Source organism: Sturnus vulgaris, chromosome 8 (genome assembly GCF_052056855.1).
Source record: "Sturnus vulgaris isolate bStuVul1 chromosome 8, bStuVul1.hap1, whole genome shotgun sequence".
NCBI classification, from domain to species: Eukaryota; Metazoa; Chordata; class Aves; order Passeriformes; family Sturnidae; genus Sturnus; species Sturnus vulgaris.
In genome coordinates this window covers 28,321,246-28,338,529 of record NC_142250.1, presented here as the reverse complement: position 1 = coordinate 28,338,529, position 17,284 = coordinate 28,321,246, and the positions used below count along the sequence as shown (strand labels likewise).

At 40.9% G+C, this 17,284-nt stretch overlaps 1 protein-coding gene across 4 annotated transcripts in view; it reads right to left on the bottom strand.

The window, feature by feature from the left end:
• Positions 1 to 7,034: 7,034 nt before the first annotated feature.
• Positions 7,035 to 17,284, bottom strand: part of ADD3 (adducin 3) — a 92,401-nt gene continuing 82,151 nt past the window's right edge. For 2 of the 4 annotated variants that reach the window (XM_014872464.2, XM_014872466.2), the window contains 9 exons: positions 16,423 to 16,566; positions 16,236 to 16,334; positions 15,011 to 15,193; positions 14,514 to 14,771; positions 13,344 to 13,463; positions 11,971 to 12,060; positions 11,115 to 11,235; positions 10,128 to 10,223; positions 7,035 to 9,423 (listed from right to left, as the gene is read on the bottom strand). In XM_014872464.2, coding sequence (XP_014727950.1) covers positions 9,125 to 9,423; positions 10,128 to 10,223; positions 11,115 to 11,235; positions 11,971 to 12,060; positions 13,344 to 13,463; positions 14,514 to 14,771; positions 15,011 to 15,193; positions 16,236 to 16,334; positions 16,423 to 16,566 — 1,410 coding nt within the window. In that variant the 3' untranslated portion in view covers positions 7,035 to 9,124. The remainder of the gene's footprint in view (positions 9,424 to 10,127; positions 10,224 to 11,114; positions 11,236 to 11,970; positions 12,061 to 13,343; positions 13,464 to 14,513; positions 14,772 to 15,010; positions 15,194 to 16,235; positions 16,335 to 16,422; positions 16,567 to 17,284) is intronic. The other 2 variants (XM_014872467.2, XM_014872468.2) reach the window with 1 other exon arrangement.

Genomic DNA, 17,284 nt, shown 5'->3' with positions numbered 1-17,284 from the left:
TCTTGTCTGCCAGGACAGGAGAGGTGAGCCATGGCCAGTGGCAAATCACACCCTGGTGTTGTTTCCCAAGTGTTGGGCTGGAGGCAGGAATGGGCAGAGGTTTGGCAGTGCTGCTGGAGCAGCTCCTGTTCACTATGTTACCACCCAAGGGAACTTTCACCTCTCTGCCTAGGTGATGTTTTAGACAAATTCAGTTACACTCCTGTTCTCCCTTGCCATGTTAAATGCTTTCTGTGACAACCACAGCTGGATGGACTGGAGTGGCACATGGCATTAATGAGACTGGCAAGGTAACTCACAGAGACAGGAAACAGACACTGCACCAACAGGGGAGTGACAGGATGAAGGGAGCCATCAGTAACTTTACATTATCCCTGCTGCCCAAAGTGCAGCACAGGGCATCCAGCAGCCACTGGCTGGCAGGGAGGAGCATCCTTCCCACCACTGAAGTTGGACCATGGAAACAGCCATCCCAGTCCCTGGCCACAGCATTTTGCTTAACACAGGAGCTAAGAGGTGCTGTCATTCTTTTAGGGCTGGAGGAATTGCATTGTCTAAATCTCAAAATCCTAAAATCAGTTTGTAACTGCATCTATCAAATTAAAGGCAGCTGCCAAGATGGCATTGCACACGTGCACTTTGTGTTGCTCAAAGAGCCCGTCTGGCTTCATGCAGCAAAAGCCATTTAATCCACATGCTGGGCACGGGCTGACACTGGGGAATGCTTCCTGCTTGCCAGACCTTCTCTTCTTATGGGAATATGCCCTTTTTAATCAGAATTTTCCACAACATTTGTGTGCTACGAAGTCTTAGGCATTAGGGCAGGCAGAGCTGCCCTTGTGGTTCATCTGGCAGGAGAAAAGCTTGTTGCTGACCCAGGGATCTGAAGAATTTGTCCTTTTAAAGCCTGCCTAAAACCAGGTTGGTTCTGGTTTCTTCTGCCTGCCCAGAGCAGCTCAGAAAGGAGGGAAGTGTGCCCAGCACTGCTCCTGCTGTATCAGCCAAGAGGTGACAGTGATGGGAGGTGAGCTGAGCAGCTGCTGCTCTGACCTTTCTCCAGCCGTCCCACTGCAGCTGGGGGTGTCCAGGGCTGCACCACACAGCCTGGAGGATCAGTGTGGATGGTGCCCAGGCAGGAATTGCAGGGTGGAACAAGTCTCTACCATTCTCAACAGCTGTATTGCAGACCTCAGATTTCTGTTCAAAGTTATTCATTTAGTGAATAACTAAAAAATTACTAAATAACTAAATAATAACTAAAAGTGGTTAGAACCACTTTTCCTCTCTCAAAAACTGCCAGAGCTGGGATTATCTCAGAGGGGTAATTTGCAGCTTTGCCTTCAAACCCCTGTTTGGGCACAGAGAGCTCTCAGTGAGAAGCATCAGTTCCCTGCCCAGGTAGGAGAATTGCTTGGAGCTGCCTCTCACAGAATCTCCTTATTTCATTAGGAACAAGTAAAAGCCCTAAAGATGCTCCAGAACACAATTTCTTGTTAAAACACCATGGCATTTTGTGACCTTGCTGGTGCAAAGAGCCACTGAATGCAGCGAGCCATGGAGATGACACTCTGTGAACCCATGTCTGCTGTGGGCTCAGCACCCTTGGCACTGCCCAGGGATCCTGCATTGCTTTTGTGCCTTCTGTGGGATGTCCAGGGCTCTGGAGAGGCACGTGCTGTGTCATGTGTGGAGCAGAAGGCACTTGTACAGATGCTGATGGAGCCCACACCGGGTTCCCACTCACCCAGACACCACTTTGGTTTTCTCATCATACTGATTTCTCCAAGTAAATGTGCTTTTTCCGAGTGCCCAGTGACTCAGTGCTATTGACAGCCTTGAGAAGATCTAAATGAGAACAGGACTAAGTGGGGCCAGGAGCCCTCCTCTGCTTTAGGGGCAGCACCGGGTATGCACTGGGAGCAAAGGCTGAATCCTGATCTTACAGGTTGATTATATGTGTGTGGCTTCACAAAACCCACCTGGAAAGACATTGGCAGCACATAATGAGTGTCAGTGAGCTGTGCTGTGCTGAAGTGGGGTTCAGGGAGGCTGGAGGTGCTGTTGGGAAGCTCCCAGGAGAGCCTTTGACCAGCTGACATGAATCTTCCACAGATTGAAAAGAACCTCTCAGATGAGATCATTTTCACAGAGGGAGGTTTCTCCAGCCAAATTGCTCCCTGTACAGCATTGTCACTGTGTTCACATCAGCACTCATGAGGGTTAAACTGGAGGAAAGACTGAAAGCAAAAGTAAAGTGTACTTTGCTTTCAAACTTAAAATGCCCAATGTAAGAAAATCAGAGTTATAGAATAGCCTGAGTAGGAAGGGACCCCCAAGGAACTCCCTTGCCACCCCTCATTTGCACAAAGCTCATTTTCAATGAAGGGACAGGACACTGTTATTACTATAAGAGGCCCAGTAGCCCCAGTGAGCAGCTGGTACCCCAGACATTCTGGTGCTGGCAGGATGGAACAGGTAACACTGACACAGCACCTTCACCCTCACCCTGAGAGGGCATTTAGGGCATCTCTAGTACCATAAAGCAACTGGAAAGGCAGAAACCAAGCCAAGTGGAGTAAGACAGCCCAAAATATCTGCTAATGAGAAAACTACACCAATGTCCAAATATTCTCCCATTAGATAGTCTTTGGCAGAGAAAATTCTGCCCAATGTACCTCTTCCAGGCCATTTGTGAAGTTGGCCCCATTAAATAAATCCAGGAAGAACTAGCTCCTCCAGCTGAAGGTGAATGATCACATGTAGGTGACATGCCAGCCAGGAGATCAGGACTTAAATGGATGTGGCTACTTATTAGTTGTAAACACTGCTGAATAAATCTAAATAAACTCTACTTATTTATACAGCATATTCCTAATGTTGGTTGAATGTTGCCATCTTTAAAATAAAACTGAAGTCAAGCAGGGTAAATGTTTTAATGTCTCTGTAGATATAATTAGCATGTGTAATATGTATATACAAATATACATAATATATGTAATTATAGGTATTGGTGTTTGAGAGAGCTGTCTAGCCAGATGGAAAAAGTAAGTATTGAAAACACTGTACCTCTGCCTGCTAGAAAGGGGAGGATGCTTATACTCGCTGGAATAAGAAATTGGTATTTCCTGTTTGGTATAGGGAGTTACTGTCCCACATTCCCATTCTGCTGTGTGGATCTAATAGCCAGCTTCTGTCTTGTTCACCCACATAAAGAAGGATTGGGACTGAAAGAGTCCAACATCCAGGGGCAAAGCACTGTGTATAAACTGCAGCTGCTGCAGTGCATTCAGAGTTTTCTGTAGGTCCTTTTTGGCACCCAGCAGAGGTACAACTCAGGAGAGGAGGTGGCTTCGGTCCTCTGGACTTCTGAGTTTCCAGCTCAGCACCTGGGTACACATCTGCACCACATGGCCATCTATGCAGGGATGTGAAGTGTCCCCAGGCTTTAGTGCCATTGTGCCAAACACCAGCTTATGAGACAAGCTCAGGCAGGTCCCCACACTGCCATTAACACTCAGAGACCCCCAACATGGCATGTTTATTAGGGGTCAGTTAGTTGCTCTCAACACCTTGGACACAGAACTTCAGCCATCTGCAGCAACCTTTCCTTTCCCATCCCTGTGGGGGCACGGAGGAGAGGGAAGGGCCTGGGCTGACAAAGTGTTCACTGAGAAATTCAGTCCCTGCAAGGTCCTCAAGCACAGCTGGTCAAAATGCTGATGATGGGGGCTCCATTTTCCCTGCAATTCAGGGATTATTTGGCTCTCACTACATCGAGCTGAGGCCTAAACAACTTTCTCTTCTGCAGCTCTCCCTGGCATGGCTAAGTGCTCAGCACTTCAAGAAAAGCCAGGCCATTAAGTTAAGCACCTCACTTCAGTCGATGTTTGAACTTTCTGTACCTTTGGGAGGAGAGGGATGAGCGCTGTGCCTGGGAGGTCAGAGAGCAGCCAGCAGCTGACATGCCGAAGGTCAAATCCAGCACCAGCTGGCAATGTCATCCAGGGCTGGGAGCGGCCAGGACCGTGCCCAGGGCCACGTCACCACCCCAGAGAATTTCAGCTGCTCCTGACAGAGTTCAACTACTCATCATCCTGATAACCCAGTTGTGTTTTCACAAATAACATTTGCAAATTAAAAATTTGCAAAAGCTCCAGCAGTGTTGAGAAACATGCAGTTGTATCGAGTTACTGCTGCAGATGTGTAAAGGAAAATGCACCTGGAATTCATGGCATGGAGGCAGGTGAGGCAGAAAAGTGTGGGAACCTTTGGCACCCGTGCTCTTCCACTGGGGTCTCTGTGACTTCTGCCCCACCATCCAGAAACACAGAGAGGTCTCTGGCCTGTGGGTAAGGTTGACAGAGAGAAAATGTTGAACAAATGGATGTTATTCTGCTCAGTAGAACGAGTTAGAAAAACTTCACCAACATTCTTAGCTTGTCGCAAAAGGATGGAGGGGAGAGGAGGAGTCTTGCCTCCCCGACAAAGCCTGCTCCATTGCTGGATTTTGAAATGAATCAATATAGCAAATGAGTCCGGCAGCCAGATGTCTGCTTTCATCTCTCTGCACTGGAACTGGAATAAAGCCCACAAAATCTCCACCAAAAATACCTTCTTTGAAAGCGCTTTGTTCGCGGCTGTGCGACTGCGGGGAACAAAGGCAGCAAACGCGAGGGGCTGATGCCACCTACAGGCCGCTTGAATTTTCACCTCCCAGAGGCTCTCTTTGACTTCGGGACTCTCAACCACAATTTCAGTCCTCATCATCAGGCTTTGTTTTGTTTGAGTTTAAGTTGATCAAACTTGACTGAAGCTGTCCATGCTGTGTGCTGCTCCACGTGAAAACCACATGGGTACGTTGCATGTACTGCTGGCACATGCAAAAAGTACAGCTATTGTACCCCAACACCTCCAAAGAACAAGGCTGTACAAAAATATAAGTTTTTTCATATTGTATTCTGTTAGTCTTTTATCTTAGAAACATAAATTACTACCGGCTTTGAAATTGAGATTAGAAAGTGTGGTGAAGGGCTGAGTGATGGGCTTTCCACTATTGCCCTGAGAGTGTGCAAGTTGGGCCAAGCTGCAGGGCTCTGCCAGAGCAGTTCCTGCAGGCTGTGTGACAGCCAGCACTCCAGAAGTGTCCATCAGCACTGAGAGCCTTCCTGGTGCTCCCAGTGCACAGCAATGCCCATGGCCAGGCTGGCCACGCTCCAGCTGCCCACACACACACGGCCAGGCAGCTTCTAATCAGGGCCTTTCAGAGCCCTGCACGTCTTTAACACCCTGGGCCTTTGAAAGAGCAAACACCAACCCACACAGCAGCCCCATGGGATGTGTTTTCCTGGCAGTCTGCAGAGAGGAAGGGGGAGAACATCAGCGCTCACATCAGAAGTTTCCATCAGACCCATGTGCACAGCATGGGACACCGGGGCCCTTTCTCTCTGTCCTTGGCAACTTCACATTACATCCTGAGAAGTTTCCATGGGCTGAAATAGTGAAAACTCAACAGTTTTGCAAACTGGATATGTAGAAAATACAAAATTCTCAACTACGTGCCCCAGAGATGAAAGCAATTTATGCCACATGCTCAACAGTGTGTAAAGGACTCAACTGACAAGGCAGGAAAAGATGAGTCAAAATGGCCTATTACAGACATAACCATGGCATTATTCTCTCTCCTTGTGGCATCTAGGAGAGAATGGGGCCTGATACACCTCACTCTGCAGATTCTGCAAAATCTGGTTTGCTATGTAACACTTACCTCCAGAACAGCTGGAAGTCTGTAAAAGGCAACAATAGGCAATCCCCTGGATGTACAGCCTTTCCTTTTTAATGTTCTTGGGTGGTAGCTTGGATGCAATTCCTCACAGCAAACACTGCTTCTCTGTATTGCTCTCTCTTAGGTTAAGCAGCCTAATAAAAATAATTATTTCCTATCATGTTAATGATCCATTTTGAAGCTCATCTTTCCAAGGGCTCCTACTTCTCAAAACTAAAGTTTTAAGGTTTATTATGCCTTTTACAAACATCTACTTTATTTCCATGGTTTGGCTTGCAGAATCTCAGATCCTTTGAGTAACACTGTGAAAGAGTAAGATTTAAGTGAAAATGAAGGGTCTGATGTGGTTTGTAGATTCCTGGGAAAAAAAAAAAGAGCCTAAAGAAATAAATTATATATGCCCTTGGCCTTACAGTGGATGTTCCTCCATGTAGATACAGTGTCTACTTTCACATTAGTGCAGCACTAAGCAGACTGTTAATGTCAGAAAATTACTAAAATCTTGGTTTTAAAATGCTAAACCAAAATTATCCTACCACACAGGGACCGAGTTCATCAAACTGTCACCAGACTCAGAGGACTGAATTTTGACTTTCTTGTAAACAGAAACAAAATCAGCCAAAAAGACTGATTGTGGAAAGACAAGGAAAAGAAACATTTGTGCAGTCTTTACAGACATTTCACAGAGTTGATAGAGCTACAAAAAAAAAACCCAACAAAACAACACTGCAACTTCTGCAGCCTCAGGGGCTCCAACATATAGTTTATGTTGGCAGGGCATGACACAGATATCTTCAAATTATTTTGCATTAAGCTTTTTCTATAAGAAAACCTTTGTTTTATTAATAATATTTTTTTTAAAAAAAAGGTAATTTCTGTGATCTATTTCTTTTCTCTGCACTTCGTCAGCACTAAAACCACCCCAGTCCCTCATGCTGTCACCTGGGATGCCATGGATGCAGAGCAGGAGGCAGCCCAGGATGGGTAAGCACAGACCTCCCTGGGCTCAGAACAACTTTCTGGTAGTGCCCTGCCTTTTACCATGGGCCTCTTTCCTCTCCAGCACCTGTGACAGAAACAAAAGCTGTCCAACAGCAAGATCAGGTTATTCTCTTGCAGAGCTCTCAGGATAAACACAAGCAAGAAGTCCTCTCCAGAATAAATTCTTGAAAAGCAATGTGCATAATCAAAGCATCTTCTCTACAAGCAAGAGACGTAAGTGCATAAACAAAAGGCTGCTATATGAAATCCATCTATTTAAAATACTGTTTATTTGTGATTTAACATTAATTAGCATTACATCTATGAGCAATTTCAGATAACATTTATATATTTTCCACAGGACACAAGAGTTGGCTGGCTCATTCTTTATGCCAAAGCAAGTAAATAGAGGCATTAGCAAAAGGTGCAAATAGTTCACGGTTGCATTTTAAAAAATATTTATGCACATTGCATTCATTTAGATATATTTTTAAAAAAGTTATGAAAAGCGTAGTTCACAGGTTACTGTTTCTACATATGTTGTAATACAACACAAATAATGTAGAACATAAAAAACAAAGTAAGCAACTGAAAGTTTCCACTATGATTAAAAACACTGATTCCAGTATTTAGTGACAGCTAGAAAATTGTTTCCAGGATCCATTCCAACATTGCATTATCACACTTACACGGTCAAAGCTAACCAGCCCCCAAACATGCTATAATCAACATTTTTGCATGCCAAACCACTCTCCAGCCATATTTAACAATTATATATTGTATAATATTTCAACCGGTAATTTGGGAATCACATGGATCTTAAGAGATGTACTTCCTATTGCGATGACTGATTTACAGACATTTGACACTGCGAAGAAACCCCTATGTTAATTTCTATGTTTAGTTTGTATTTACAATACAGTAAAAGTACTAAAATGACAATACAAGTAAAAATGAGTAAGTGGCAGTACCACCCTTACCCATGGCACTAGGCTCTGATTTGCTCTGGGTTCATCCAAAGGACAACACAGATTCACGAGACCCTTTTACAATTTGAATGAAACTGAAGAAAAAACCCAAAGTGTTGCACTCTGCATGAATCCATACAAATTATTTAAAACATCTAATATGGAAATGTCACTCTGCTGATTTAATAAAAATATCCCGCAATCCGTATCATATATTTAAAAAAAATAATCACCGAACTTTTACTTTCTTTGTCTCCTCCTATTTCCCTACTATTTCACTTTCCCTTTTAACATTTTTTGTTTCCTTCATTTGGTTATGTTAAGAGATTATTTTTCTTCATTCATTAGCAATACCTTGAGAGAGAAAAAGAACAACCCACAAATAATTTTTAAACATGAATCCAGTTCAATTTTATATGCTTTTATCCTTTGATTTTGAAGTCCCTGGATTCCTGAATTATATTTAAGTGTACTCTAAACCAAGCATTTTTAAATACACTCTAACTATTAAATGCTTGGTTCACATGCCTATAATACCTTTATACTGAATGGTATACAAACATTTGAACATATAAAATCTTCTTTTTGTTTTGTCAGTTAAACTAAATTATCAATGTTAAGTGTATAAAATCCCCCTTCTTGAAAAATAAGGGTTTCCCCCGCCCCAACTGATAGAATAAAAAAGAAGTCTTCAAAAATTATATTTCACTAAAATGAAATATTTGGCAAAAAAGTTATTGAATAATGGAATTCTTTAGACATTTTGTATAATTCCAAATAAACTTTCTCTTACACAGTTTTTTCCCTAGTATTATGTGCCAGTGTATATTATTTCTATATGAGCTAATCTTAAAAAAGATGTAAAGGTGTGCTGTTAATATGCACCCACTCAAATAGGGGTACAGAAACATAAAATATATGGTCAAAAACCACAATACAAAAATGTATGATCTGGTTTCCAAATGAGACAGCAGTTTTAAAAAGTCGTATGATCACTCAACAGTAACTTTAATAAAGACTTTAACTGTACTGAAAATTTTCAGGTCTGCAAAATACTCCAAGCAGAACTTGCTGCTGCATACTGTGATGGTATTTGACCTTGCTATGATGGTAATTGAGCACCTGCCAGTGTAGTTCTACATGAAACTAATCAATGTTTCCAACCCTCATAGCAATTTTGGACAAAGCTAAGTGAGAGATGAATTAATCTGCAATTAACACGAAAGATTTTTTTGTTTGTCTGTCTCTTTGTTTGGTTTCTTTAAAGCAAAACCTCTTCCAGTTTCTATTTGTTTAGGTTAAAAGTCCAGTTACTGCACACCCCTAACACTACGCTGTTAATGGTCAACTTAAACGTTTAAAATGTGCAATGTCTCCTCACAGCGAACTGCACTTACGCTTCTACCTTCTCCTTCTTTTTACTCTTTTTCAGGAAGGATGGGGTGCGGAATTTCTTCTTTTTCTTTGACGGGGATTTGGAAGGTGACCCTTCAGGGGACAGGGCCTCTTCTATCTTTTCAGAGCCTTTAATAGTAATCTCTACACTCTCCACAGTACTCATGGTTAACTGGCTGACCCTCCTGGTGAGATCTTCTTCCACATCGTGTGCATCTTCCTTCCCGTTCACCACCACAACTGGCATCTCCACAGATATTAGGTTGGCATCCTGGGTGTAGAAATCCTCATGATTTTCTGAAAGAGCAAATGATTTCACAATTATTTATGCACACATCCATGCAAAAAACCCCAGTACTGGGACAAAGCCTGAGAGTCTGGACTGTGATCCAAAGAATGAAACCCGAAGTGCTTAGATGTGTTTTTTTCCCTTTATCCACAATTTTAGTTGCTGTAAGCAGACAACACAGTTAAAATGTCATTAAGGGAAAATGGGCTGAAAAATCTAACCTTATGTCTGCCAGGTGCATGCACAACTCAAGCTGTATAGAGTATATACAAATATAGTCTACACAGCATACACAGCCTCAAGCACAGTCAGAATTACATTTTACTGCAAGAGACTGATTTATGAAAACACAGCCATTCCATACAGAAGGCATTGGAGAACTTGCCTTTTAAAATGCCTACTTAGACTTTTGTAAAAGTCTTAGGCAAAATAACTATTCTTAACATTTTCAGTAAAATGAAGTATAATATTTATTTGCTCCACCTGGTTAATATCGAAGTTTCAGCATTCCCTGAGTTGTTTTCTGTTTGTGAGAATTATGTATTAGAAAAAATTGGGGAAAATAGTTTTCTGGACAGAGTACCACCCAAACTTTGCAAAAGAGAGCTCCTTTTGACTCAGTTGACTTCATGCAAGTATAAAAGTGTAGCAGGAAAGTTGAGGACTTGAGTTATTGGAGCCCTTGGCATCGTACAGAAATTGCATGGAATACCTTCTAATCTTTCTGGGACATTTTGCGGGGATTGAGTTTGTGACTGAATTTGTGATACAGATGAACCGTCATCTGAGAATAATTCCTGTTCAGCATCTGCAGGACAAGATGTGAGTTAGTAGCCAAGCAAAAGTGAAAATCAAGCAAGAGTGTCAGTGCTGATGCTACAAGATTTACAGGTCTGCTACAGCTCTGTGTTGCTCATGCTGACAACAGCACAAAGTTACAATACACAGTTGAAACTCTAAAGAATTATGGATTTATCTGCTAAAAATTGGTATATATTAATTCTTCTTTAGAATGCATTGAAAAAGGTGGCAGGGTTGCATTCCAAATAGCATTTTATCTTGTCACAGTTTCCTGGTACAGTAAGCTATTACACTATGTCCTGAGTGTGACATATAGCAAAGTTGCTTTATTACACATTATTAGTGAAGAAGAATTCACAGTAAGTGTTATAGTTAAAAATTAAAATCAACCTTGAATTAGTAATTCTCTATGGAATAGTAGTACTGGAAGACATGAAAAGTGAAAGTAGATGAGACTTGCACACTGAGAGAACAGAAGTAAAATTAGAGAAGCCAGAGCCAAATATCTCAGTAAACTTTTGCTCAGCTGGGCACAGACTTGAGTTACTTGATCTAAATTTAGTATCAGCTCTGAGAAGGAGTTGGATTAAGATGACTTTTGTGGACTCTTCTACCTTAAGTTATTCTATGATTCCGACACAAAAATTCATTATGGTTAATTGTGTTTTTGTCAACCCCATTTCTCTGCAAACCTTTCATTGCTTTACTTTCAGCACTAACTGAAGTAAAAGAACAAACTACATTTAACAAAAAATTCTACTACCTCAAGGAATGATTAATTCTAAGCCAGTTGCCAGCAGTATACACAAATAATTAACATGTACACAATTTTTACAGCAGATATTTTCAAGCTTATTATTAAAATGTACACCCCAGCAATTCAAACCACACCGCTGACCTTCCAACCCCTGCTGCTTGCGCTCAATGGTTTTCTTGTACTCTTCCAGCTCCTTTTCTGTGAGGTGGCTGAACGGGTTGGGTGGCGCCGGCGGTGCGTGCTCATCATCAAACTGCATCGGCTGGGAAAGAGAAAGCCACAGAATTTAACAGTTAGAAAAGAAGAAGCAACAAGAAAATGTGCAAGTCTTTCTTTTTTTTTTTTTTCTTTTGGCCAAAGTTTGCTGACAAAGTTTTGGCAGGGAATACAGAATTAAAACATAGACGTACTAACTCTTAGAAATATTCCAGAAACTCTTAGAAGTATTCCAAAATTCCAATTCCAATTCACCACAGTATGTTGGATAACCTTACTAGGGATATCTACAGTGTTTGGAAGTATATTCTATTCGAGAAAAGATTAACATGGGCAGGTAAGACACTGGAAACTCTCTCTCCCAATAAGAAGCCTGTTTCTATTGAAAGCTGTCTTCCACATGGTCACATCCCATCTTTTAAAATCATATGTTTCTGGGACTCAATTGTTATCTTAAGCATCACTCCCACAGACTAATGAAGGCTATTCTTGGCCCTATGCATTGCAAAGTTCTTCCTCTCTCACTTAAATGATCTTAGACAAGGATCCTACTTCCTTAACATTAATGGTGGCTAACTTAACATGCACATCTCAGTTTGAAACTAGTTTTTTTAACCTTTAAAATGAAATGTGAATAAGATGTATCACACCTCTAAAACTGGCATTAAAATAATCAGTTCTAACAAAACATTTAGAACGAAAATGGCCTAAGCTGACATTTGAAAGACAGGCAGCCAAATAACCCGAACAGCTGAAAATTAGTTAATTATGTTGTACTCACTGAACTTGGCTTTCTATCCACAACAATCCCTGCAAGCAGCTGAGACTGAGGTCCTGCTGTCTTTAGGTCATATCGGTTTTGCTCCCTTATCTATAGAGAGAAAATAAACCAGGTTAGAAACAGATATTTCTCCTTAACACATCCTATGGCCATCAGCTTTGCAAAGCCACTGACACAGGCAGCAGTGAATGGCTGGAGAATCAAGCTGTGCGCTGCTGCACCTGAAAATTTGGAACTCTTTTTCCACCTCTGAATACACAGCCTATGTTGTTTGGCTTTTTCAGTACTCACAGATATTTACCCCAGTCTCAGCTCTTGGACTTCATGTAGGCCAACATTTAGAAATAAGCTCCCAGGAACAGCCCCTGAACCTGTCCTCTCCACCTCATAAGGGACACACGTTCAGCTATTGGAGAAAACTCTGTGGTCACAAAGGTTGGTAAAGTTTTTCCTTTTGTTTGAATAGTTCATTGTTTTCCCTAAACTAACAGCCCTATATTCTAACTGTCAGAGCTTAAGAGATTGACAGATCAGATATAAATACCAATACAGATCATATTAAAAAAATCCTACAGCAGAGAATTAAGAATAAACTCTCTATGAGCCAGTGACTTGCATGAATTTAAAAATCATTGCCTGGGACATGTATTATTAATCTCTGGATGATTAGAGGGTGCCTTTCCAGTTCTGAGGAAGGGAGTTGCTCCTTCTAACTCCACTTCAGTCCCCAGGGACACTGATATAGTAGTGCTTTCCAAGAAAGAAGAAAAATATGCAATCCAATGAGAGGTGTCCTGAATATCTGTTAATATAGTTATGCTGAGGGTGGAGTATTTGGTCAGTCTGATAATCAGTCTTTTATGCTGGAAGGGAAAAGCAGAGAGATATTTCTGTTTACAGAGAGGTCCAACAATAATCTCTCATTTTCTTTTTTTTTCTGCCATTAGAAATTCCAGCTTAACAAGCACTAGGCAAATTAAAACAGAACAAGATTAGAGTCTGAGATTGAATCATGCTGCAGATGACGCACAGCAATTCTGTTGGTGTTGACACCTAATTATCTACTAAATAAAATGCTAAATAACAGGGACTACCATTCCAAATCTATCATTTCCAGAGTTAACACTCATCCTTCATCAGACTATTGCACTCAGAATTTAAATATATAAATATTGCATATGTATCCACAGATTTTATGTATATTACACATTTAAATACATGGTTTTGGTGCCAAAAATCACATATAGTGTAAGAACCTTCTTAATAAAATCAAAACATTTGAAAATGTTATTTTACTGCTCTGCTGAATCATTACTTGAACACATAATTTTATTTGGAAAACTTATAATTTTCAGTTCATTACACTCTTTTACCTTATTTCTCTTTTCCAACACTTCACTTGGGTTTGTGTTTAGAGGAACAAATTGGTTTGGATCTTCAATTTTGATTGGCGTTCCTCCACTAGTCTTGGAGGAGTCATCAGCTTTCATCCACTTAAAGAGGGGGGAAAAAAAAAATAGAAGCTAAAATACCCAGTATAATGGAAAGGAACAATTCCCTGTGTTGTCGTACTGTTAAAGAAGAGATATCAAGAAAGGACTTTCTGACTTCATTCTCAATTCCCTGTGACACCTAAAAATAATCCTAACTCCTTTACAGCTCTGCATATTTGCCCAAGAGAATTTAAGTTGCCTTGAACATAACTACTTTTTGTAAATACTGACATATATTCCTGAAAAATGCAGTGTTAGCTGTGTACTAATGATGCTGTATTTAGAAAGGATCACACTTTCTAGTAACTGGCACGTAGATCCAGAGCCCTTGTTCATGCAAACAACTTCCACCTCTGCTGACCACACACTGACTACAGTCTTTTTCCCTTCTCAAGCAGGGTTCTGAGGGTGTTTTTCCCAAACTCAAGTTTAGAAACCTGCCGGCCTGCCAGCAGGAGGAGCTGATGCTTTTACAGTTGTACTGGGAGTAACTGAAGAGAACACACTCCGTAGTCCCAGGAGAGCCACCTCTCTGCAGGCTGGAAACTAAGTGTAAGCATCTTGCTGAGCTGCAGGAGGGGGAAAATCTTTATCGTCATGAAAAGCCTGTAGCACGAACAGACCTTTGGAAAGCTGTTTTCAGTAGGCGCACAAACAGAAAGGGGGCACCAAGGGATAAATGAGAGCTCATGTCTCCCTCACGTAAAAAAAAACCAACCCACGGGTGACTTAAAACCTTACTGTATTTGGTGGATAAGTAATAGCACAAGAAAAAGTGATAGAAAAACTGTTTTGTACTTCAGGAATACGAAGAGATGGTTAGAACTGCAAAATCATTGTAAAATTTTATCATAAAGTGTTACTCCTACAGTCAACCCCTCCCTCCTCAAAGAGAGGAGACCTTTAGTACATTAAAGCTCTGAAGAGCCTATTTTAATTTGCTCAATAAACTTATTTGCTAATCCTATTCAAGATTTTCTCATATAAACTGGGAACAACTTATTTTCAAGTAGGGCAAAACCAAAGTGACTGTCCAACATATCAACCTACCGTGATCTTAGTCCTGGGACTGGTTTCCCCATTCCAGGACTCCTCAGGCACATTAACTTTCAAGTATGTGTTTGGAGAGTTCAGCCATCTTGTTTTCTCTCTCTGTTGCCTCTGTGCAAGGAATTTCAGGGGGGAAAGTGGGACTGTATCATCTTCAAAGGAAAAGGCAGTCACAGTGGCTGGGATCTCAACATCACTCTTATGTCTGGGTTTTTCCCTGACTAATGGTTGCCTATAGGCATAGCCAGTTCTGTATCCCTGTGGAGGAGGAAAATAAGGAAAGAATGCTTAAAAAAATTAAAGATTTTTACTATGAAGTTATTATAAATTTGTAAGATGATGTGACAAAATTGAAGCTCAAAGCATCATAAATTCTTATTAAGACAGAATACTGCTGTCAGAAACAGTATGATAAAAAATTATTTGCTTTACAGAAGCTAATCCTACACTCAAAACCTTACAGGACTACAAAGATACCACCAGCAGCATGCTCTCACCAGGTTGTCCAGCATCCTCATGAGCGCTTCAAATTCTTGCTCCCCAACTTTCCATTTTTGTTGTGAAGCCATATTAACTCCACCTCCTCCCATTGCTGCCACGGCGTGTGTGGAAGGCTTGAACTTCTGCAGATCCAGTAGTAGGAGATTGTCTATCCCACCTGCTCCAGCTAATGCATGAACCTGGAGACATCAAGGAGTGCATTTCATTTGTGAAAAAGCTTTGGTATTCTCTGCTTTTCTGAATTTGCAGCAGGAGGTTGCTTAAATACATGCTGCAGTTACTTCTCAGGCTAGTTTTCTGCTGTCCAAAAAAAATATTAAAATATATAGCAAGTGACTTCTACAGAAAGCATTATGTCATCTGCTAATAACTGCGCTTTAAAAGGAGTAGATTCAAACACTTGCCTTCAGAGTACCTTAAAAACATCTTTCTGCACCACAAGATTAAAAATATTTCAGTTTTCTAGTTGTTTCAAAATGAAAGAGTGTCTGAACTCAAAATGAATCATAGGGCAAGGAAGGAAAGGAGTGGGAGCCTGCCATTTGTACATCCAAATGCCTCTTTGGGAGGACAGGATCACTGGGGAACAAAAACAAAGTGAAGAAGTTTCTGGGGAGGGGCTTAAAACTTATGAAAGATGAGAACACTTTCAGTGGTCTCTCTTCACAGGTTATAGGTAACATCTGGCTACCTAACCAGGTAGCCAAAGTTAGACAGAATGGAAACAACTGACTTTGTGATTCAAGTTGTTTTTAAATATGCCTCCCATTACCATTGCTCTGAAGACCCTCTTTTAATTTGGTTTCACAAATCTGTGATCACAGAGAGAAACTTCTTTACTTGTCACAACATTCAGCTTCAGTAAAGGAGCTGGCTCTCGAGAGATCTGAAGTCACACTTCCCCATGCAGTGAGTACCAGCAAATCTATTATCTGACAGATTCCCTGCATGAGGCTCACTCTGCACAGCATGGAACAAAACCTTCTGTACCCTTTGGAGTGGAACACCACTGAGACTGTGTCAGTGTTCCTAGAATGAGAATTTGTACCATTCCCTCAGTGATTCTCTGATTATTCCAGCCTCCCTTTGACTGGGAATGCAGGATTACTGGATTCCACAACTCCAAAACTGTGCAATGTAAAAGGTCTTCCCATCTGGGATATAATCTGTAACTCTGCAGCATAAGTGTTTGAAATTAAACACAGATAAATTCTCTCTCACCTGCGTTTCACAGGCCAGCTGCACATTGAAAATATAGTGGAATGCTTCTTCCAGTGTCTCTCCGAGTGCTACCACACCATGGTTTCTCAAGACTAATACCTAGTAAATGAAGACACTAATGTTAAATGGTAGAAACTGGAGCAGGACATGAAAATTGTTTATGAAGAGCATAAATGAGGCTGAATACCTTGCAACTGGGTCCAAGAACTTTTTGAAGCTGAATTCTCTCTTCCTGTTCGTCAAGAGACCCCTGGTAGCTGTAATAAGCAACATCTCCCAGAATCAGAGCCTCTTGTGATATGGGAAGGATGCCACACTTCATAGAAGAAACCTGTTTCATGAAAATGAAAAGCTGATAACTAGGGAAAAGTGAACTCTTAAAATTCAAATCTTAACCACCCAAGCCATAGCAGGGTGTACTATGTTAGGAGACAAACTCCACAGGGAGAGCTTAGAAACAACCCCCCCGACCAGTCTAATTTGCAACAGGGTGACAGATATGCTGTTACTCTGTCTGGGGACATATTTATTGGAGGAAATTCTTGTGAATTTTATTCATGTTTAATTCTCAGTTTACTTAATGGTTTGTCTTTCTTTCCCACATTTATGGCTTCAAAAAGCTAGTATAAAAGAAATTGTTCATTCCTTTTTATTTTGTCTCTAGGCAAGGAATGTATATATATATATATGCATTTCTAGATAAAATAATAAGAATTTAATTATTTCAAATAAATTCTTTCAGGCCTTCTTACGTTTTTATCACTATTATACAGACCATTTAAAGTTTATGTTAACTATAACATTTAAATACTGAGGTAAATCCAAACTAAGTGTAACTACTAATCAAACCACTTAAAAATGGAGCTGCATAATGCAAATGAAGATAATTTATACAGCACATTATATTATCTAGGATGCTATAAACGAAGCCTGTGTAAACTATTTGCTTTACAACCTCCTCAACCCGAGTATAATAATCTCTGGGCATCAGTTTATTCTGATGCCATTCCACTGTGGTGTTCAGTCCTCTCTCTCTCTCTATATCTGAT